A 22,579-nucleotide genomic window follows, 5' to 3' on the forward strand; every position below is an offset into this window, starting at 1 on the left:
AAAAGACAGATAAGGTCTCTGTTCTCATGAACTGATTTCAAGCAGGAGGAGAGAGATACTAAACAAGATAATTAGAGCTGGAATAGTACTGTAACAGGGTGATGGGATAAAAAAATATGTGGGATGTGACTACTTTTAGATCGTGTAGCCAGAGAATACCTTTCTGAGGAAGTGACATCTGAGCTGAGACCTAAAGGATGAAAAGATGTGAAAGGCCTATTGTGTAGTGAGGGATTAACGCAATAGGTCAGGGATGGCCAAGCCTGGCACATGCCAAAGAAAGACTTGGCCTGGTTCCTGGGAGATAACCTCTAAGCCCTTGGAATATCCCGCCTGTTAAGAGTGTTTTTATTTACATGAGGCTTTGGGCCACACTGCTAACAACGTGATCTATGGTGAAGGTCTTGGGCCACAAAGTATCTGCTTGACCTTGGGAGGGGCTAGAGAACTGTGGTCTACAGGACTAGCCCCCAGTAAAACTCCTGGACACCAAAGCTCAAGTAAGCTTCCTGGTCAGCAACACTGTGCATGTTCCTGGGAGAATTAAGCACTGTTCCTACGACTCTGCTAGGAGAACAAAACTGGAAGTTCATGCCTGGTATCTCTTGGACTCTGCCCTACAATGTGTTTATCTGCTAATTTTAATTTGTATTCTTTCTCTGTAATAAACTATAGCCAGTGAGTATAACCAGTGAGTGTTAACAGCTTTTCTGAATTCGGTCAGTTCTTCTAGCTATTCACTGAACACGAGCAAGATCCTGGGGAGCCCCAAATATACTTGTACACTGAAAACTACAAAATATTTGCTAAGAGAAATGAAAGAACAAAAGCAGAAATAGACAAATGAAACTATACCAAATTTTAAAACGTCTTTGCATCAGAGAAACAACCAACAGAATAAAAAGGAAACCACAGAATGGGAGAAAATTTTTGTAAATTATGTATCTGATAAGAGGGTAAATATCCAGAATATATAAAGAATTCCTACAATACAATAACAACAAAAAATCTGATTTTATTTTTAATTTCATTTTATTTTTTTAAAAGATTTTATTTATTTATCTGACAGAAAGCAAGGGAGCACAAGCAGAGGGAGCAGCAGAGGGAGAGGGAGAAGCAGGTTCCCCGCTGAGCAGGGAGCCCAGTGTGGGGCTCCATCCCACACTTCTCCAAAGGACATATACAAAAGGCCAATAAGCATATGAAAAGATGTTCAAGATCACTAATCATTAGAGAAATGCAAATCAAAACAACAAGGAGATACCATCTTACACCCATGAGGATGGCTACTATCAAAAAAATAACAAGGATTAGCAAGGATGCAAAGAAATTGAAATTCTTGTGCACTATTGGTAGGAATATAAAACAGCATGGCTATTATGGACAAAAGATTAAAAACAGGATTATCTTATGATCCAGCAACCCTACTTCTGGGCTTATAGCCAAAAGAATTAAAAGCAGTATCTTAAGGAGATATTTATATTTGCACATCCATGGTCACTGCAGCATTATTCACAAGAGCCAAGAAACAGAAGCACCTCAAATGTCCATCAGCAGACAGAGAAAAATGTGGTGCATATGTACAATGGAATATTATTCAGCCTTAAAAGAGAAGAAAATCTTGTCACATGCTAAAACATGGATGAAAGTTTGAGCACATTATATTAAATGAAATAAGTAAGTCACAAAAAGACAAATGTTGTATGATTCCACTTACTGAATATCTAAAGCAGTCCATCTCAAAAAAAAAAAAAAAAAAAAAAAAAAAAAAAAAAAAACCAGAAAGCATAATTGGGACTGCTAGGGAGTGCAGAGAGCGGGAAATGAGGAGCTGTTCTTCAATGGGTAAAGAGTTTCAGTTTTGCAAGTTTTTGAAAAAGTTCTAGAGATCTGTTGCACCACAACGTGAATACAGTCAACACTACTGAACTATACACTTAAAAATGGTTAAGATAGGGGCGCCTGGGTGGCACAGCGGTTAAGCGTCTGCCTTCAGCTCAGGGCGTGATCCCGGCGTTCTGGGATCGAGCCCCACATCAGGCTCCTCTGCTATGAGCCTGCTTCTTCCTCTCCCACTCCCCCTGCTTGTGTTCCCTCTTTCGCTGGCTGTCTCTATCTCTGTCAAATAAATAAAATCTTTAAAAAAAAATGGTTAAGATAGTAAATTTTAAATTTTATCTTATATTTTATATCACAATTAAAAAAATTTAAAGACCGGGGCGCCTGGGTGGCACAGTGGTTAAAGCGTCTGCCTTCGGCTCAGGGCGTGATCCCGGCGTTACGGGATCGAGCCCCATGTCGGGCTCCTCCGCTATGAGCCTGCTTCTTCCTCTCCCACTCCCCCTGCTTGTGTTCCCTCTCTCGCTGGCTGTCTCTATCCCTGTCAAATAAATAAATAAAATCTTTAAAAAAAAAAAAAAAATTTAAAGACCTAAATAAATGTGCAGATATACTGTGTTCATGGACTGAAAGACTCATTCTTGTTAAGGTGTCAATTCTACCAACACCTCACTTCCAATTGATCTATAGATTCAATGCAATCTCAATCAAAATTCTAGCAGGCTTTTTTTGTAGAAATGTCTGCAAAATTCATATGGAAATACAAAAGACTAAGGCAATCTGAAACAACTTCCAAAGTTGGAGAACTAATGTTTCTTGATTTTAAGTCTTCTTATACAGTTACAATAAGCAAGGAAATGTAGTATTGGCACAAAGATAGACAAAGAGACCAACAGAACAGACCAGAAAGCTCAGAAGCAGAATGACACATATGGACAACTGATTTTTGCCAAAGATGCAAAGGCAATTTAGTGGAGAAAGGGTATCTTTTTCAACAAACGGTACCGAAACAACTGGAAATCCAAAAGGAGATAAATGAATGTTGACCCACATCTCACATGATGTACAAAAAATTATACTATATAGACTTAAACATATCAAGTTTCCAGAAGAAAATGTATAAACAAACTTTTGAGAACCTGAATTAGGCAAAGATTTCTTAGATGACACCCAAAAAAAGAGCCACAGAAGTTGATAAAAGGGACTTCCGTCAATATCTAAATTGACCTATTTCCACTTCTCAAAAAACACTGTTAAGAAAATAAAAAGACAGGGGCGCCTGGGTGGCACAGCGGTTGAGTGTCTGCCTTCGGCTCAGGGCGTGATCCCGGCGTTATGGGATCTAGCCCCACGTCAGGTTCCTCCGCTATGAGCCTGCTTCTTCCTCTCCCACTCCCCCTGCTTGTGTTCCCTCTCTCGCTGGCTGTCTCTCTCTCTGTCAAACAAATAAATAAAATCTTAAAAAAAAAGAAAAGAAAAAAGAAAAAGACAAGCCACAGACTGGGAGAAAATGTTTGCCAAGCATATATACTGTAGAGGACTTGTATCCACAATATATAAAGAACTCTCAAAACTCACTAAGAAAACAAACGACCCAATTTAAAAATTGGGAAAGAGATTGGAACAGACACTTCACCAAAGATATTAGGATGACCAATAAGCACATGAAAAGATACTTACCATCATTATTCAGAAAAATGTAAATTAAAACTACAATGAGATATTACTATATACCCTCTAGAAGGGCTACAAAATTAAAAAGACTGACTGCACCAAGTATACCAAGTGGAAGAACTGAATTCTTATAAAATTCTGGTACAAAATTCTACAACCAATTTGAAAACTGTTTGACAATACCTCAAAAAGTTAAATCTATACCTATTCCATTGGATCATATTCTACTCTTATTTACTCAAAATAAATGAAAGTATATGTCCATTTAATTATTTGTATATCAATGTCTGTAACAGCCTCATTGATAACAACCCCAAACTGGAAACAAAATATCCATCAACAAATAAATGGATAAAAAACTGTGGTATATCCATATAATGGAATACAACTCAGGAGTAAAAAAGAATAAACAGTTGATACACGCTATGCCACTGCTGAATCTCAAAATAATTATACTGAATGAAAGAAGCCAGGCAAAAGAATATGTACTGTATGATCCCATTTGTACAAATGTCAAGGAAATGAAAACTAGAGTATATTGACAAAAACTTGATCAGTAGTTGCCTGGGGATGAGGAAGAGCTGGGGAGAGCCAAAAGGGACAGACTGCAAAGGAACACAAGGAAACTTCTGGGGGTGATTAAGTTCATTATCTTGACTGTGGTGGTGATTTCAAGGGCATATATACAAATATCAAAACTTATTAAATTGTATACTTTAAATAAGGGTAGTTTACTGTATGCCAATTACACCTCAATAAAAAAAATAAGTGTCTTTCTCAAAAGGGGTGTGTAGGTACTTTGAAACTGTTAAAAAAGGAGGATGACTCTAGGGGCACCTGGGCGGCTCAGTTGGTTAAGCGTCTGCCTTTGGCTCAGGTCATGATCCCAGAGTCTTGAAATAGAGTCCCGCATCCAGCTCCTTGCTCAGCGGGGAGCCTGCTTCTCCCTCCCCCTCTGCAGCTGCCCCCTGCTACTCCCCCACCCCCACCACTTGTGCTCTCTCTTGTGCGCGTGTGTACATGCGCCCTCCTCTCAAATAAAATGTTAAAAAAAAAAAAAAAAGGAGGATGACACTAGAACTACTAAGTGATTTCCAAAATGAAAAATCCTGGCAGCTAAATACTAAGATGATGACTTAGCATTATTTTTAAGGCTAATTAAAAAAAAAAACTTTTCATTATGGAAAAAGTTAAGACAAATACTGTCAGAAGTGTTAAATGAAGTCCCACGTGTACTTTACTCAGCTTCAATTACTAACAACTCATGGCTAATCTCATTCCATCTATTTTCCCACACATTTCACTCATCTAGTATTGAGACAAATTCAGACATCATTTTCTTCGTAAATATTTTAGCATATACCTCTAAAAGATTAAGAACATAAAGGCCTTCTGTGTGTATAGCTAGGTAGGTCATTTCTAGCTTTGAAAAAAATAGACTTTACTTTTTATTTATTTTTATTTTTTTTTTAAGATTTTTATTTATTTATTTGACAGAGAGAGATAGCCAGGGAGAGAGGGAACACAGCAGGGGGAGTGGGAGAGGGAGAAGCAGGCTTCCAGCAGAGGAGCCTCATGTGGGGCTCGATCCCAGAATGCTGGGATCACGCCCTAAGCCGAAGGCAGACGCTTAACGACTGAGCCACCCAGGCGCCCCTAAACTTTACTTTTTAGAGCAGTTTTAGGTTCACAGCAAAAGTGAGCAGAAAGTACAGAGTTCACATATACCCTTGCCCCGCCTCCCCCAGCCTCCACCAACTACCCTTGCCCCCCTGCTGCCATTAACATCCTATACCAGAGTGGTACATTTCTTCAATCAATGAATCTACATTAACATGCCATTATCACCCAAAGTCCATAGTTTACATTAGAGTTCACTCATGTTACACATTCCATGGGTTTTAAAAAATGTGTAACATGTATCCATCATAGTACCATATAGTTCTACTGTCCTAAAAATCCTCCGTATTCTGCCTATTTATATCTCTCTCCCCACTACAACTCTGGGCAACCACTGGTCTTTTTACTGCCTTCATAGTTTTGCCTTTAAAAGCTATTTTTAAGGTTCAGAAAAACAAGTGCTGTAGCCATTATAAATGATTTCATTTCAGTGGCAGAAGGAAGGATTACTCACTATATAAATGTTGTAAGTGTCAGGGAGGGTGGAGTCCTATGGGAAGTGGTAAGTATGTGGGAAGTGAGTTCCTATGAAGCCAGATTCCCCTGGACTCCTACACCATTAAGTCAGAGGCTTCCTTTTAATTCTTTCTCCCTTCTTCTTATCTCAAAATGTGATGCAAGTGTAAGTCCAGCCACCAAAGGCATGTGGACCCTCAAGCAAGAATATTTCTCACGCAGCAAAAATTGTGGAGGTATTTTTAACACAGTGTAGTGGCTGTTGTTGTTTTCTTAAACTTGTTTTCTGCCTGCCCTTTTTTTTTTTAAGTTTTATTTTTGTAATTAAAAGACTATAAACAGGCTGCCCGTCTTCAGCTCAGGTCATGATCCCAGGGTCCTAGGATCAAGCCCCGAGTAGGGCTTCCCACTCAGTGGGGAGTCTGCTTCTCCCTCTCCCTCTGACCCTCCCCCTGCTCATGCTCTCTAATAAGTAAAATTAAAAAAAAAAAAGACTATAAACAAAAGTTTATAAACATTTTTTAGAAGTTTTAAAAAGTATTACAAACTTTTGTTTCTAACATAGAAGGTGTCCTCCCTAATCTTTGTAAGCAATCTTAAGTACTTTAAGATTTTTAATTTTTTATTTAAAAAATTTTTTTAAAGTAAGCTCTACACCCATCATGAGGCTTGAACTCACAACATGGAGGTCAACAAGAGTCACATGCTCCACTGACTGAGCCAGCCAGGCACCCCATACTTCTAGTTTTTTTAAAGCCATGTTTATAATTTGCTTTTGTCACTTAATAATATATCAGACACCTTTCTATGCCAGTATATTAAACCTCAATCTTAACTATTATAATAGCAGCATAGTAATGACACTTATGATAATAATTGCTAAGACTTATTGACCTCGTATGTGCAGGACACTATGCTAAGCACTTCAGGTGATAATAAACTCTGAGTTTATTAATACTATAAACTTCACTTAACAGAGAAAGAAACTGAAGCTTCAAGGCCAGATAATTAGCAAAAAATCACAGAGCTAAGAAGGTCTAGAGCAGGGAATCCAATTCAGACAGTTTAGTCATCCTACTATTAATCATTATCTTATAGTACTGACTGGATAAACCGTAAGTAACACAAGACTGAAATTATCTCAAAATTCTCATTGCTACACATAATGTTTCATCAAATACGTTTGTCTACAGTTCTTGGCAGTCTTGTGGTAATATTTTTATGGATAAATTTCTAAAAGTGGAAATCCTAAGTCAAAGGTATGTGCATTTTTAAATTTAATTGCCAAATTATTTCCAAAAGGCCTGTGTATTTGCAGACTTAATTGACAACTTGCCTCCAAATAAACACAAATTAAACTCCCATGAGCAGCACCTGAAAATGCCTATTTTCCCATACGTTTAGTAGCATTGGGTTTCTTTCTTTTCTTTTTTCTTTTCTTTTCTCTCTCTCTCTTTCTTAAGATTTTATTTAATTAACAATATAAATAATCTCTACACCCAATGTGAGGCTTGAACTTACCACCCGGAGATTCAGAGTCACATGTTCTATTGACCGAGCCAGTTGCAACGGCTTTCAATCCTTGCTCACTGACAGGTAAAAAAAAGTTTTCATTTCTATGTTTCTTATTATTAGGGAGGTTGATCAACTAGTCTTTTCATGTATTTACTGACATTTATATTTCTTCTTCTTCCTCCTTATATATTGCTCATATCCTTTGGCAATGCTGTTACTGAGTTATTTATGTTCCTTTTGACTTCATAAGAACTCTTTGTATATTAAGATTTACCTGTCATTATGCATTATAAGCTTTTGACAGTTTATTTTTTTACTTTATTCATGGCAGATATTGCCACACTTAAGTTTATAATTTTATACTGTTGAATATGAATGTAAATGATTTTATGAGGAAAACAATTTATTTCTATTACACCCTAAAATCTAATGTTTTTCAACATACACATATTTACAGTTACAATGAATGTCCACAAATATTGCGTCCTACTGTTCTAATCTAATATTATGTCATGTATACATTTCCATGTAATAACAATCAATAATGCCTAAAAAATTACAATGCATTTCAGTATGTTGATGTGCTTATATAGTCTGCATATTATTTACTTACTTAAAATAGGTATTTATTTATAACAAAAAGTAACAATCCTATAAGACTTTATGGAAATTGTTTGGATTTCAACACTTAGAAATGTGAAGCTCCTAAGCCCAAACTATAGGAAAAACTAGAAGAGTGGCTTAACTGAAGAACTGGCAAGTTATGTGGAACACTTCAAAATATTTATTAATCATAGGCAACATGTTTCCAACAGCACACAGAATTTCATCCAGCATCTGGCCAAGTTTCATGATTCCCTGAAGTCAGAGCTTAACCACTGCTCCAACATCAAGGAACGCTGCCATTTCCCTGAACAGCTGATATAACTGGTTAAAGATAACATTTAATATTTATGGGGCTGTTGTGTTAGTCTTGAACCTAGAGGGTTTTTTGTTTGTTTGTTTGTTTTTAACACTCTTAAGATCTGTGCCAAAGATTTCTGACTACTCCCATGCAGAAGCAAGCATGTTCCTCTGGAGGTCATCAAGACTAAGTTTTATTTCTCCTTACTTCATTTTGACATAACTGGGAAAACAGATTCATTACTATAAACACTATAATAACACTGTCAAAGGCTTAGGGGGCCCAATTTAGTTTAAATTTAGATCACTCTTTTCATTTATTTTCTCAAGGTCCCAAGTATTTAAACACTAAATAGCTTATAGGTCTGTCTGCTACTTAATTTTATAGAATTACTCACACTTAAAAAAAAGTGACCCACCATCATTTAGACAATGAGGTTAGTTCTGCCAGTCTATGATTTGCTAACAACTTAATAAAGTTCTTTGCATTTAATGTTTTGAATTCAAAAAAAGATAACGCAGATAACCTTTATTTATAAAGACTAAACATACCTTTTTTTTCCCTCTCTTTTTTAAGTAGACTCCATGCCCAGCATGGAGCCCAGTGCAGGGCTCAAGCTCACAACCCTGAGATCAAGACCTGAGATGGGATCAAATGTCAGAGGCTTAACGGACTGAGCCACCCAGACACTCCAAGACTAAACATACTTTAATGTAAATTTAGCAGTTGAAGGTAGCAGACTTACATTAAGTGTTCTTCAGCAATTGCTTTATATGATTATTGATCCCTCAATGGATTACTACTTTAAGGCTTCTTTTTCAATTATAAATGACTGATTTTTTTTCTACTGTAAATCAAAAAGGCTACTGATAATTTCTTTCTTAAAGGTCTAGAAATTTTGGGTCAGAATAAACATGAATAAAAATACTGAATATTCAGTTTTTAAATCTAATCATTTTTCTCTGATGTCACGTTCCCTTTATTTCTTCACCCAATATATTGGCTCCCAAACCCTAGACCAAAAGTCCCAACAAGATCTGGGAATGGATCAGAAACGCAAATTCTGTGGCCCCATCTCAGACTTACTAGAATCATTAACTTTGGGTTTGGGGGCCAGAGAATTTTTATTAACAGTTCTTCCAGGGGATTCCAATGTACATGAAGGTTTGAAAAATCACTGCTCTAATACGCATTTTAAAAGGGTTAATAAACGATATAAATAAATCTTAGACTTACTTTAAAAAAAATCCACTTGTGTCTTAGAAAACTAAGAGGTCCACTAATTCACATAAAAGATGTAAGTCGACACCAAATCAAAACACGAATTTTCACTATTCTGAAGTTTTATATTTTCAGTTTCCTCTTGTTTTAGTATATTCCTATTATGTCAGCTGAAATGGAAGCTGACTTCTGGCAAAGAATAATGACAAGTCATGGAAAAGAGCTCTACCCATCAAAATTTTGCACCAGAAAAATAAAACCTTACAAACTATTTTAATAGGTACGATGAAAGTAAACCTAAGGATTATGATGGATCATAAACTATAGAAAAAGGCCCAGACAATGTTCTTGTTAGAGCTACTTTAATATCCAACCTACACAATACATTTAGGAAACCAAGAACTTCAACTATTTCATAACTTGTAAGTTTTGGCCTTTGTCAGAAATAGTTGAGTCATTAGTTTACCTTCTAGTCTCCAGTCCCTATAGACATAGCCAACTAATAGCAAAAACAAACATGAAGTCCAGGCTAGCTTCTAGTTAGAGGCAATGAGTAAACTAATGGAAAGAAGTAAATTTTTTGATTAAATGGTATCTCTAAGGAACCAGGGACACTTTGTTGAGGGGAAAAAGAATAAAATGAATTCTTGACTTAGTTCTTGTGACATACTGAACTACCATTTGACAGCCGTTCTACATAAAAACTGGAGCTCCGCCACGCAGGGTGACAGCAGCGCAGATATAACATGGCGGAGAGAGCTGTGATGTAAGATGGCTAAGGGAAGTGTGTCCAGGAAACACGAAGCCCAGAGAACACTCTCACACAAAAGCTGAAGTCCTTAAGCAACTAGTAAGACTCACTGCAGATTTTTACTCGCAGATACAAAACTTAAAAATGTTCTTGTTAATGTGAGAAAAACTCTCACTTCCCTTTGTTCTGATGGGAGACTTGCATGGAACCGGTTTAAAGATACTGGGTGATCAATAAACTCCAAAGGCAGGGGGCGCCTGGGTAGCGCAGTCGTTAAAGCGTCTGCCTTCGGCTCAGGGCGTGATCCCGGTGTTCCGGGATCGAGTCCCACATCGGGCTCCTCCGCTGGGAGCCTGCTTCTTCCTCTCTCACTCCCCTGCTGTGTTCCCTCTCTCGCTGGCTGTCTCTCTGTCACATAAATAAATAAAAAAAATCTTAAAAAAAAAAAAAAAAAAAAACTCCAAAGGCAGCTCAGAAACATAACAAGGTTCTGCCTTTAGGGATTTTACAACCTAGATGGGGTCAACAAGCATGAAATAGTAAAAATTTCTAAAAAGTGAAAAGGTGAGAACAATGCAACTCCTCTCATCTGTTATCAGTAGGAATTAAGATGTTTTATATGGGTTAGTTTTGTAGATAATCAAAGCTTAAAGGTTAAGTCCAAAAACTTTTATTATTGTTGATGAAAATTTTTTTAAATGCATTGTAAACATTTCAGTCTTTTAAACTGGAGAATGACAAATATACCTCGAGGACATAATATAAAACTCCAATGATCAATGCAGCCCCTTTCAAAGACCCTAAGCTATCATGCTTTTTTGGTTTCTTTTAACATAAATTGCTCTAATTCTCCCACTTATTCTTAATCACTCATCATGGAGAACCTTGAATGCTTCACCCCTTTCCACTGATATTCCCCCAAAAGCCTATAGTCCTTTCTCCAACCTTTCTTCACATTCAAAACATTTCTTTTAAAAATAGTTTTCTTTTAGGGGGCACTTGGGTGGCACAGTTGGTTAAGCATCCAACTCTTGGTTTTGGCTCAGGTCCTGATCTCAGGGTTGCGGGATCAAGCCCTATGGCGGGCTGGGCTCTGCACTCAGCAGGGAGTCAGCTTAAGTTCTCGCTCTCCCTCTACTCCTCCTCCCATAAAGCTGTTTCTCTCTCTAAAATAAATAAATAAATCTTAAAAAAAAAGACTCCTCTGTCTTTCCAGCCCCCTCACTCGCTCTAAAATAAGTAGATAAATCTTTAAAAAAATAATGAAAATTTAAAAATAGAAAGTTTTCTTTTTAAAATTATGAGATAACTATATTAGAGAACATCTGGAAAAGATAAAAGGGAAAAATCACCAATATCACCCATATTCTCCTTGTTTTATTTTTCTGATACAGATATAAGACAATGAATAGAACAGCTGAACATTAGCTAGACTACACTACAGTGTCCTCTAGACTAGTTTAGTTGTCTTCCTTTATAAAAGATAGAAAAGCTTTTATCATATTCAGGGCTGATAATCTACACTGCATATTTTTCTTAAGCTACTTTATTTAATTTTATTTGAGAGAGAGAGCAAGTGCACACAAGCAGGGCGAGTGGCAGGAAGAGGGAGAAGCAGGCTCCCATTCAGTGGGAAACCCGATGTGGGGCTTGATCCCAGGACCCCAGGATCATGACCTAAGCCTAAAGCAGATGCTTAATCAACTGAGCCACCCAGGCACCCCTCTTCAACTACTTCTAATTGAAAAAATACAAATAAATTTCACTTTTAAAAGGAAAGAATAATTCACCAACTTAAAACTTTTCATCTATTCACCATAAACAAACTAAAGCTACAGATTGGAGAAAATATTTCAAAAGCATATAGCCAATGTGAAATTAGCACCCCTCCTCCCCACCAAAATATACATTTCAACAAAATCAATAAGAAAAAGACAACCAAAAAAAAGACAATTGAAAAATGGGCAAAGAACATAAACAGGCAATTCACAGAAAAGGAAATGCAAATGGCCAATAAGCACAAGGAAAAAAGTTCCACCTTATTAGAAATTAGGGAAAACAATTAAAATAACATGAGGGCTCATTTCAAACCCATCCAACTAATACATACTAAGTCAGACAATGCCAAGAACTGGCCAGGATGTAAAGAAATGAAAACTGCTATATGCTCTTGATACACAACCACTTTGGAAAGCATACTGGCAATATCTAATATAGTTTAAGATCCATATACCCAATCACAGCAATTATCATTGAGAAACTCACACACATGCAGGATTAATGAATTAGAATGTCATTGCAACACGACTGGTTATCGTGGAAAAACTGGAAACGACTAAATATTTATAAACAAAAATACAGATTTTTATATATTCACAAAATAAAGAGAAAATGAAAAAACTAGAGCTATGTGCATCTATCAATATATCAATTCCAAAAACATGTTTCTTCTGTACCATGTACCTGTACATTTCAAAAATGTGGTAATTTTCTTCTACGACTTTCATACAAACACATATACTTTTACAACAAACACATACCTCATACACACTTTCAAAACATGCAAAGTGATATATTAAATATCATTTATGTTCATAAATATAGTAAATATGATAAACACTAAATTCAGGATAGTAACTACTATTCTGGAAAAGAAAGGGAATGTGGGAGAGGTGCTTCAATTTTATCTGTAATTTCTTTTTGTTATATAACTAGACCATCTGTCCAACTTACTGCAAAATTTGGTTTGGTTTGGTTAGGATTTTGTTTCTGTAGGATCAATATATAACAGAAACAGAAAAAGCTTAGTGAAAATATTCTTCAAAAATAACAAAGCATACACAGCAAATAAGATGTTAAAGTTTAATTAAGTTGGGTGGTACGTACATGAGTGCTTATTACATTATTTGCCATACTTCCTGTATATGCTTAAAATATTTCATTACAAAAATTTGAGAAATACATATTTGGGTTAAAAAACACTTTTCAGCTCTCTAACTAATCTCATTCAACTTCAACTCCCTTTAACTAATCTCATTCAACTTCAGCTCCATTTACTGTGAATGAGATTACTCATAAGAGCCTACAAAAAGAAAAGATCGTTTCTGGGCTAACGCAACCTATCATGTACCTGCTAAGGATGGAAGAATGAAGTTATGGGCAACGTTTCACTTCTGGAAAGAAACAAATGTTTTATCTACTTGAACACTAACAATATATCACTTCAATAATACTTGAAGTTACACAACAAAATCATCTAATTGAGTTAGACTGGGTTAATCAGATCCAAAACGATTTCATTATACTTCTGATAGGGTAATCAACTTGATTCTATTTTCTCAGGACTGTCCCAGTTTTAAAACTGAAAGTCTTGTGTTCCAGGGACCTCTCGGTCTCAGGCATACCAGGACAGTTGGCAACCCTAACTCCTGGTCACAACAAAACTGCTGAGAAAGAATTTATGTAGTAAATCATCTTAATTTTACAGACGGGAAAAATGAGGCACTAAGACATTAGTGAATTAGACCAACTTACACATAGCCGTTTCAAATTACAACTGGATCAAAGTTAGTTCTTTCCTTTGAGGGACCTATTTATACATCACTCAGCCATAACCCCTAAATGCCAATTCACCAGTGTTCTTGAACAGTTATCTGGTTATCCTCCTATGTCTTTCCCAAACTCAAAGGATTGCCTCATAAAAGGAGTTCAAGACTAGGGATGCTCCTGACCTTGGAGGAAGATACTCAGTAGAAGAAAGGAATAGAAAGTCCACTTCTTCACACTGATATTTGAATAAATTCTGTAGGAAAGTTACTCTTTCCAGTTTCAAAAATATTGTTAAGTGAATGCTCATTTCTTTTTTGTAACATTTAAAGTAAAACAGCCTATCTGTATACTCTAGAGGATATATTCATATACAGAAGCACCTTAATAGCACTTTAATTCAAAGGACGGGAAAGCTGAAGAAAATTCTGCTCACTTATGGTGAAGTCCCCAAAATGTAAGGCCCTAAAACTAATGTTTGTGACAGTACCTTGCAGAGACTCCAACACACTGAAGACATTCAGTATGCTAGTTTCCTCCCTGAGCAGTGTGGAAAGACTGAAACTTTCCACATCTCTCAATTTCCTTGACTCCTTAACTAGCCACTGGGTAAATAAAGAAGAAATATGCCTGATAAGGATTTTTTATGCCTGCAGAGGCTTGCCTTCATGTGCTTGTATTTGACAAATCTAGGATCCAAGAGGAGAAATAAAAGAGTGGCTTTCAATTAATCCACGAAAACAGTCATCTACATTCAATTTAAATTTGGACTTACCCCCATTTTTTCATAACCAACAGAAGCATATACACAATGGCTTCTTTATAGCTATAAAACTTAACAATGAGATTCTTTTCCTTTTTCTTTGGGTTTCTTTTTAAAGTACACTGGTGCAAAATGAATATACGCTTAGTATTTTCTTTTCCCAGAATTTTTTCCATACAATACCTCCTTTCAGTATTCTAACATTTTTCTGGGGTAAGACAGTTGGAAGAACAGAGAGAACACTGGAAAAGTTTGAAATTAGAAAGTACAGTTTTATGTTTCAGGTCTGTCATTTAATTTTGTATGTGATCCTGGACAAGCATTTAAACTATAAAAGGGGAATAGGGGTGCCTGGATGGCTCAGTCGGTTAAGCGTCTGATTCTTGATTTCAGCTCAGGTCACGATCGCAGGGTCCTGGGACTGAGCCATGCCTCGGGCTCCGCGCTCAGGCTCAGCGGCTAGCCTGCTTGAGGATTCTCTCTTTCTTTCTCTGCCCTGCCCCCTGCTCTCTCTCCACATCCCCTCAAATAAATCTTTTTTTTTTTTTTAAGATTTTATTTGTTTGAGAGATAGAGAATAAGCGAGAGAGAGAGCGCGTGCGCGTGAGAGCACGCACAAGCCGGAGAAAAGGCAGAAGGAGAAGCAGACTCTCCACTGAGCAGGGAGCCTGATGCAGGGCTCGATCCCAGGACCCTGGGATCATGACCTGAGCCGAAGGCAGATGCTTAACCAACTAAGCCACCCAGGCGCCCCATAAATAAATAAATCTTAAAATAAAACAGGAATAATACCTACCCCATAGTAACTGGAAAGTATGAGAATGTATACAGAAAATCTTTTAAATTGTAGAAAATATTTTTTTTTAATTTATTTGAGAGAGAGAGCAGAGCGTTTGAGAGACAACACAAATGGGGGTAGGGAGGGGCAGAGGGAGAAGGAGAAGCAGACTCCCCGCTGAGTAGGGAGCCCGACTCAGGGCTCTATCCCAAGACCCTAGGATCGTGACCTGAGTCAAAGGCAGACGTTTAACTGACTGAGCCACCCAAGCGCCCCTGTAGAAGATATTTTTGAGAAGATAAATAAAAGATAAACTTATCTGATATCACATTATCAAACTGCAGGATTAAAATTAAATAAATCAGACATGATTTTCCGGGCAGTGGTGCCCTAAGAGATCTGGAATGTACCACTGAGAACATTAGCACTAAGACTTACTAAAATTATGTAAGTACATGTAATTATCAATAAAAATCCTGTGTCAGTTGTACCTCCTCTAGAGAACCCTTTATTTCAATTTGCCAGTCACTAAGGTGTTAAAAAAAAAAAAAAAAAAAGGCAGACCAAAAAAATACCATGAAAGCCTCACAAAACCCGAGTGTGAAGGATATAAGAAGGATACGAGTAATACTGCATTAACAATGGAGAGCTCACTATGTGCCAAGCAGTGCTCTTGGAGCTGGGCATTCAGGCTCACGGCAGAAGGAGGCAGGTAAATACAACAACAAGTCAGCAGACAGCACGCTAGAAATACCAGATAAATGCTATGCACGAGGACAGCAGAGGCAGGATAAAAGGGGTGTCAGGGAAGGGAAAGGGAGTTGAGAAAGGCAAAGCCTCACTGATAAGGTGACTCAGGAGGTGACCTAAATTAATCAAGTGAAGGGAGACATCTGAGAAGATTGGGAGAATAATCCAGGACCCAGAGACAGAACTGAGGAAGCAGTGAGTGCTGAGAGATAAGACAGAGACGGGGGCACAGGTGGGGAAGGCTAAAATAAGACCTCAGCCAGATTTTATTCTGAGATGAGACACCTTTGGGAGGTTTGGGAGAGACAGGTGACATATACCTATGCTTTTTTCAAAATGTGTTAGTTGTGGAATCTTTTGTTCAAACGTATCCACAGAGTATCAACATGTAAAAAGATAAAATAGGAGTTGCTCTAGTTAAGGAAGGGGTACCCAGAGACTAAGTTGGGGCTGTCCCCACTTTCCCTCTCCCTTCTCTTAAGTAACAGTTTAAAATGATTACAAAGTCTGGAGTATTCAAACTACCAAAGAACTTCATAATCTGGTGTCATCCTAATGTTTTAAAAAGCTATTCCTAGAAAATAGCAAAAAGGAGCAAATCAAGTAGCTGTTGCAAACGCGTTGCCACAAAAATCAGTCTTTGTAATACCCATTATCCACCAAGTACCAACAAGGCAACAGCTCCACTCCTCTCCCTTTCCCCACACACCCCTCAGGATACATACCACCCTTTACAGCTTGTGTTCCCTTTCAGGACTTCCCCCATAATCATTTTATCCTGATTTCACTTGATTAAAAATGTTCTGGCAGTACAGTGTGATCTGCCTCTGATGACATATCTCTGGATACAGCCTCCCTGCCTATTTATATTTTAGGAAAATTCTCCCTCCACTAGTGTTATTTCTTCTATCGGTGATGACATCCCAGTTTGCTCTATTCTAATCTTACCCATCCATCAAAGTCTACTTTGTGAAGCCTCCTCCTCACATTTTAACTCTTAACTGGAATTCTAAATATTAGTGTGAAGGGAACTTCCAGGCCACCTACCTGGTGCTCTAGCTCATTGCTCATTCCACAGACTAACCCTTTGTAGATTTGGTTGGTAGTCTTCCAGCCTTTGTGACTGCTTTTAGTGACAAGATAACACTACACCACACCCTTTCAGATGAACAGTAAATTGTGAAACAACTCTTTTTTTATTGACCCAGAACCTGTTTCCTTCCACCACTGGTTCTGCCCTCTGGTTCTCATAAAGGAAAGTCTGACCCCATCCCACCCAACCAGACCCCTCGCAGCTTCCACAGCTTGTGTTTTCCCCCATTCTGGCTCACCTCTAAAAATACCACCCATTTCCCAGCCATCTCACAGGCCATCTGTGGGGTCTACATTCAATCTGTGAAGATTAGCTATCAGTTGCAGGCAGATTTGATGTCTGGGTCCCATGCCACTGGTTACAGCCCTTTCTTGATTCTGTCCCTTGAACTCTCTTAGGATTTCTACACTTAGCCTTGCGCTCATCACTGTGCATTCTGTCACTGAGCATTTACTGGGCACTGGCAGGAACCATGATAGGTACTGAAAAAATAGAAGTAAATAAAATGTACCCAAGGAAGAGTAAGAGTAAGACAGGTAAAATAATAAATAGCTGGGGAAGTTGGAGAAGGCTTTAATGGAGGAGGCGATATCTGAGGCAGGGAAGAACTATATCAACACCCACGTCTCACACAACCTTGTGTCCCCGGCTCTAAACGGTACAATGCTTTGCCATGAGTTGAAAACAAATAGGTAAACTCGGAAAAGTAGAGATAGCCTGCTCAGCCCCCTCGGCCTCTCTTGGAGATGAGGGAAGGTAGTCACTGAATCCATAGTCTGTAAAGGAGAGTTTCAGAGGTTGACACTGTACCTGGCTACGTACAGTATTGCTCAGGTGGTTGTCCTCGGACATCTGTGCATTCTGGAAGTAGGACAAAGGGGCAGGTAACTCTGTCATTGGAGCAACCGTATAGAAATACTTTTTCACAGAAAACAAAGCCTCTTGGGGTTCTGAAAAGGGAAAAAGAAAACAATCCTTTGTGCATTACAATTATACTTTCAGTTTTAAACACTTTTGTAAATTACATTCAGCAAAAACAAACCTTTCTTTCATGTGTTCTTCTGCAGGCCAAGCTTTCTTTCTAAGGACTTTGCAGGCTGCTGTCACTTGCGGGATTCCGGATCAGGTCTGAAACAGGATTTTAACCAGGTCACCCAGAGTAAATCTATTCACACCAATCAAGTACTTAGAATATTTTTGTATTTGTAATTTGTAAACCAGAAATGTATTAATCTGCCATCAACCTCAAATGACAAACTTTTGTTAGCTCAAGATATCTCTTTGGTAATGAGTAGATCTACTTACAAAACCAAATATTTTCAATCACAAAAATATCTAATGATTTCAGATTTAAAGCAAAGGGAGCTAAATGATATTAAAGAATGTTTTCATCAACATTCCTTTTTCTATGCTAATCCAACCTAACCTATCTCCATAAAATTGTCTAGTGCTTTTAATTTGGTAAAATTCTGTCATCTCATTTTATCCTTACCACAATGCCCCAAGCCAAGGTAAACAGGTAACATACCTATTTTACAAAAGCAGAAGAGGACCTAAGTTCACTGACTTGCTTAAAATCACACGATTTGGCAGACCAGGACAAAAATCACTGACTCCTAACTTCCAGCCTTAGGTCTCTCCGTTGCATCCTGGCACAGGCTTATTTATACCATCATTTGGTCTCTCAGAGTTCACTCTCCTGGTGGGGTGGAGGTGGGCGGGGAAGGGGGGGATACAACACACATTCCCATTTGCTGTCTGCCTTAACTTCCACCAGCCAATTCTTTATGATTTCAACTTTGCTTTTCTTTTTTTTTAATTTGTTTCAGAGGTAGAATTTAGTGATTCATCAGTTGCTTATAACACCTAGTACTCATTACATCAAGTGCCCTCCTTAATGCTCATCACCCAATTACCCCTTCCCCCCACCCACCACCTCCCCTCCAGCAGCCTTTTGTTTCTGAGAGTTCAGCGTCTTTTATGGTTTGCCTCCCTCTCAATTTTCATCTTATTTTATCTTTTCTTCCCTTTCCCTATGTTCATCTGTTTTGGTTCTTAAATTCCACATGAGTGAAATCATATGGTATTTGTCTTTCTGTGACTTATTTCGCTTAGCATAATACCCTCTAGTTCCACTCAATTTCCCTCTTCATAGAAAGTCTTCAGAAATACAGATGGAAAGAAATCTGTTCATATATCTAAGCAGTATTCTCATTCACACATAGTGACTAAAACATTACCATGTACACACTCACATGGAAGGATTTTGTCAAAGTCCTGTTTCATTTTCACTTTCAACTTCAGGATCCTCGATCCCCTGAATACTATACTTTTTATATTCTAGTGATTTTTCATCAAAAACACAGAAAGCAGGTAAAAAAAAAAAAAAACACAAGGAAAGTAATTTTTTCTCTAGTATTGAATTCAAGTTAACTCTTAATTACCTATATCTAGATCATTTAAACCATGACAAATTTTTAATCAAGGTATGCTTCCCTTCTAACCTACATAGTTTTATATGCCATGCCAACTTTTCTCTTCCCTTCCAGCTTCAGCCCATGGTTAACTGACACGGATCAAGGGATTGCAAATTAATACTAACTAAAAAAGACATAATTAATATGTTTGTTTTAAAAATAAAGTGAATTAAAAATACAAAGAGAGACAACACTTACTTTTATGGGGGTTATTTGTTCAAAGGGGGCACATGGGAAGCTTTGGGGGTATTGGTAATGTTTTCTTTCTTATCTGGGTGCTAGTTACACAGGGATTTCATCTGTGCAGATGCACTAAGCTGCACCCCCATAATATGTGCACATTGCTAAATTCAATTAAATTCAGAGATTTTTGTGGACATAAACCTGTATTTATGGTTATTCATACTACTGGTCCTAACTTTTTTTTTTTTTTAAGATTTTATTTATGTATTTGTCAGAGAGAAAGACTGAGCACAAGCAGGGGGAGAGGCAGGCAGAGGGAGAAGCAGGCTCCCTGCTAAGCAAGGAACCCCATGTGGGATCCCAGGACCTTGGGATCATGACCTGAACTGAAGGCAGATGCTTAACCTACTGAGCCACCCAGGCGTCCCTGGTCCTAACTTTTAAAATGAATAAAATTGAGACTCGGCAGCACGTACATTAACTTACCCAAAAGAGAGGTGGAATGCCAATAGAACAAATATATTTTCTAAGTATAATAAGTATTCAGAGTAAATGTTCTGATGTATGCTTCTAAGATTCTTTTTTTTTTTTTTTAAGATTTTTATTTATTTATTTATTTATTTGACAGAGACAGCCAGCGAGAGAGGGAACACAGCAGGGGGAGTGGGAAAGGAAGAAGCAGGCTCATAGCGGAGGAGCCCGATGTGGGGCTCGATCCCATAACGCCGGGATCACGCCCTGAGCCGAAGGCAGACGCTTTAACGACTGCGCTACCCAGGCGCCCCTGCTTCTAAGATTCTTAAAAGTTGACTAGCTGAAAATTTTGACATTAATGTAGTATTTTTTTTTTTTTAAGATTTTATTTATTTATTCGACAGAGATAGAGACAGCCAGCGAGAGAGGGAACACAAGCAGGGGGAGTGGGAGAGGAAGAAGCAGGCTCATAGCGGAGGAGCCTGATGCAGGGCTGGATCCCAAAACGCCGGGATCACAAGTGGAGGAGCCTGATGGGGGGCTCCATCCCAGCCAAAGGCAGACGCTTAACGACTGAGCCACCCAGGCACCCCAACATTAATTTAGTATTAATGACCAGCAAACAGAGCAAATATTATTCCTTCTTTCCCATAAAAACATTTAGTACAGTACTTACTACCTCAGCTAACCCAGAAATGCCACAGGATGGCAAACAGAAAAAGTTGCAGTTGGTTCTCTCTACTGGCTGCCCTCAGGATGATACCATATCATTTGAAGTACACCTCTATTACAGAAAAGCCCTTAGAAATCTGTCATTAATATTCTCATATGATCCCTCAGAAACAAAATAACAAATAAGATAGTGTTAGCCAAATGAAACAGGCGAAGAGCAAGAAAGGGCCAGGCAGGCAAAAATAAAAAATAAAGGAAAAAAAAAGTAAATACAGTATATTACATTTACAGATAAAACAGAAGAAAAGTAACTGCCCATTTACTAAGTAGGAGTTTACTGGATGTCTGTTTATTTCAAAACTCAGAGACAGACACTGAGAGGATTTACCTAATTTTATTCACTTCACCCACTTTACATATGAAAACAATGTGGCACACAGAAGCTTACTAACTTGCCCAAGGTCACATGCAGTAAGCAAAAGAGCAAAGTAAAGGCTCACATAGTACACTATGTTGTCTCTGTGTAAAACTCCATCCCTGCTCTTTAGGAGTTTACAGTGAGCATTAAGCTATATTGAGTTGGGAGGGGGAAAAAAAAGTACATATATACAGACAGAGAGAGCGCTGATTTTTTTTTAATTAAAACTGCTGCTTAGAAGTAAATATCTTTGAAAAAGGAGTAAACGAGATCTTAAACTTCAATGACTGATCTAACTATAAATTAAAAACTGAAGTGTCAAATATATAGTCCTAGTATTTATTTATTTATTTTTAAGATTTTATTTATTTGACAGAGAGAGAGAGCACAAGCAGGGGGAGTGGCAGGCAGACTGAGAGGGAGAAGCAGACTCCCCACTGAGCAGGGAACCCATGCGGGGCTCAGGGCTCGATCCTGGGACCCTGACATCATGACCTGAGCTGAAGGTAGACACTTAACTGACTGAGCCACCCAGACTACCCACCTAGTATTTATGAGTATTTAATGAGAATCTGGTCATTTTAATTTAAGTAGTTTCCATTACTAGGCCTTATGCTTACAGGATCTGTTCAGCTATTACAAGAAACCACACCAACTGGTTATCATCCTGGAGCTTTCTCAGACAAATCTTGTAAGAAACATCAATAATGCGGTAGTCACTTTAGCATATCCTGATAGCATTTTCAAAGGCACATCCTGTATTTACATGTGAAAACTAAGGGTCAGGAAAGGCGAAAGAATTTGGCAGTGCTTGATTATGAGGCAAATAACACCAGTTCCAGAACCCAGGTGCTCTGATGCCCAGCCCAGGTCTTTTCCAGTTCAATGAGAGAGAGCTCATGCTTCCACTGATGCTTTGAAGATCATAATGCTACAGGGTGACCCAGGGAGGGAAGAGCTGCTCTTTACATGGAGCTCAGTAGGAAGCAGAGGCAAGCAACAGGGGCTAGGTCTTCAGTCAGGCCTGGTGAACAAACAAACATTGTTGGTACAAAGAAAGGCACAGGCAGAGCCTGATTTGATTCTGGTCCAGTAACAGCTGAAAACAATTGATGACCGCGTGAAGGAGGCCAGAAGGCCATCTGTCCAGGCGGCGTGGCAAAGGACACTAGTTGATTTTATAACATTCTTAGCATTTTTGCCCCGAGAACAAAAAAGATAGCTGTTGGGAAGTGAGGATCTTGTGACCTGGATTGCAAAGGGAGGAGGAACAGAAGTAGATTTTGCTGTTTTCTCTCTCTGGCCACCTGCTAAAGGTTTTCTGAGACTGACAGCACTTGAATTCACGGCCATCCATTTCCTTTTTCTCAAGACCACTTGCTCAA

General features: G+C 38.2%; 1 protein-coding gene across 2 annotated transcripts in view; it reads right to left on the reverse strand.

Annotated features, from left to right (window-relative positions):
* The window catches only part of PSEN1 (presenilin 1), a 70,762-nt gene that overhangs the window by 41,688 nt on the left and 6,495 nt on the right, over positions 1-22,579 (reverse strand). Inside the window, exons 2-3 of one of the 2 annotated variants that reach the window (XM_026519570.4) lie at positions 18,013-18,098; positions 17,793-17,920 (exon numbers count right to left, since the gene is read on the reverse strand). In XM_026519570.4, the coding sequence (XP_026375355.2) occupies positions 17,793-17,867 (75 nt within the window). In that variant the 5' untranslated portion in view covers positions 17,868-17,920; positions 18,013-18,098. Of the gene's footprint in view, positions 1-17,780; positions 17,921-18,012; positions 18,099-22,579 lie in introns of both variants that reach the window. The other variant, XM_026519569.4, reaches the window with a different exon arrangement.

This window comes from Ursus arctos, unplaced genomic scaffold (assembly GCF_023065955.2).
Source record: "Ursus arctos isolate Adak ecotype North America unplaced genomic scaffold, UrsArc2.0 scaffold_25, whole genome shotgun sequence".
Lineage (NCBI taxonomy): Eukaryota > Metazoa > Chordata > Mammalia > Carnivora > Ursidae > Ursus > Ursus arctos.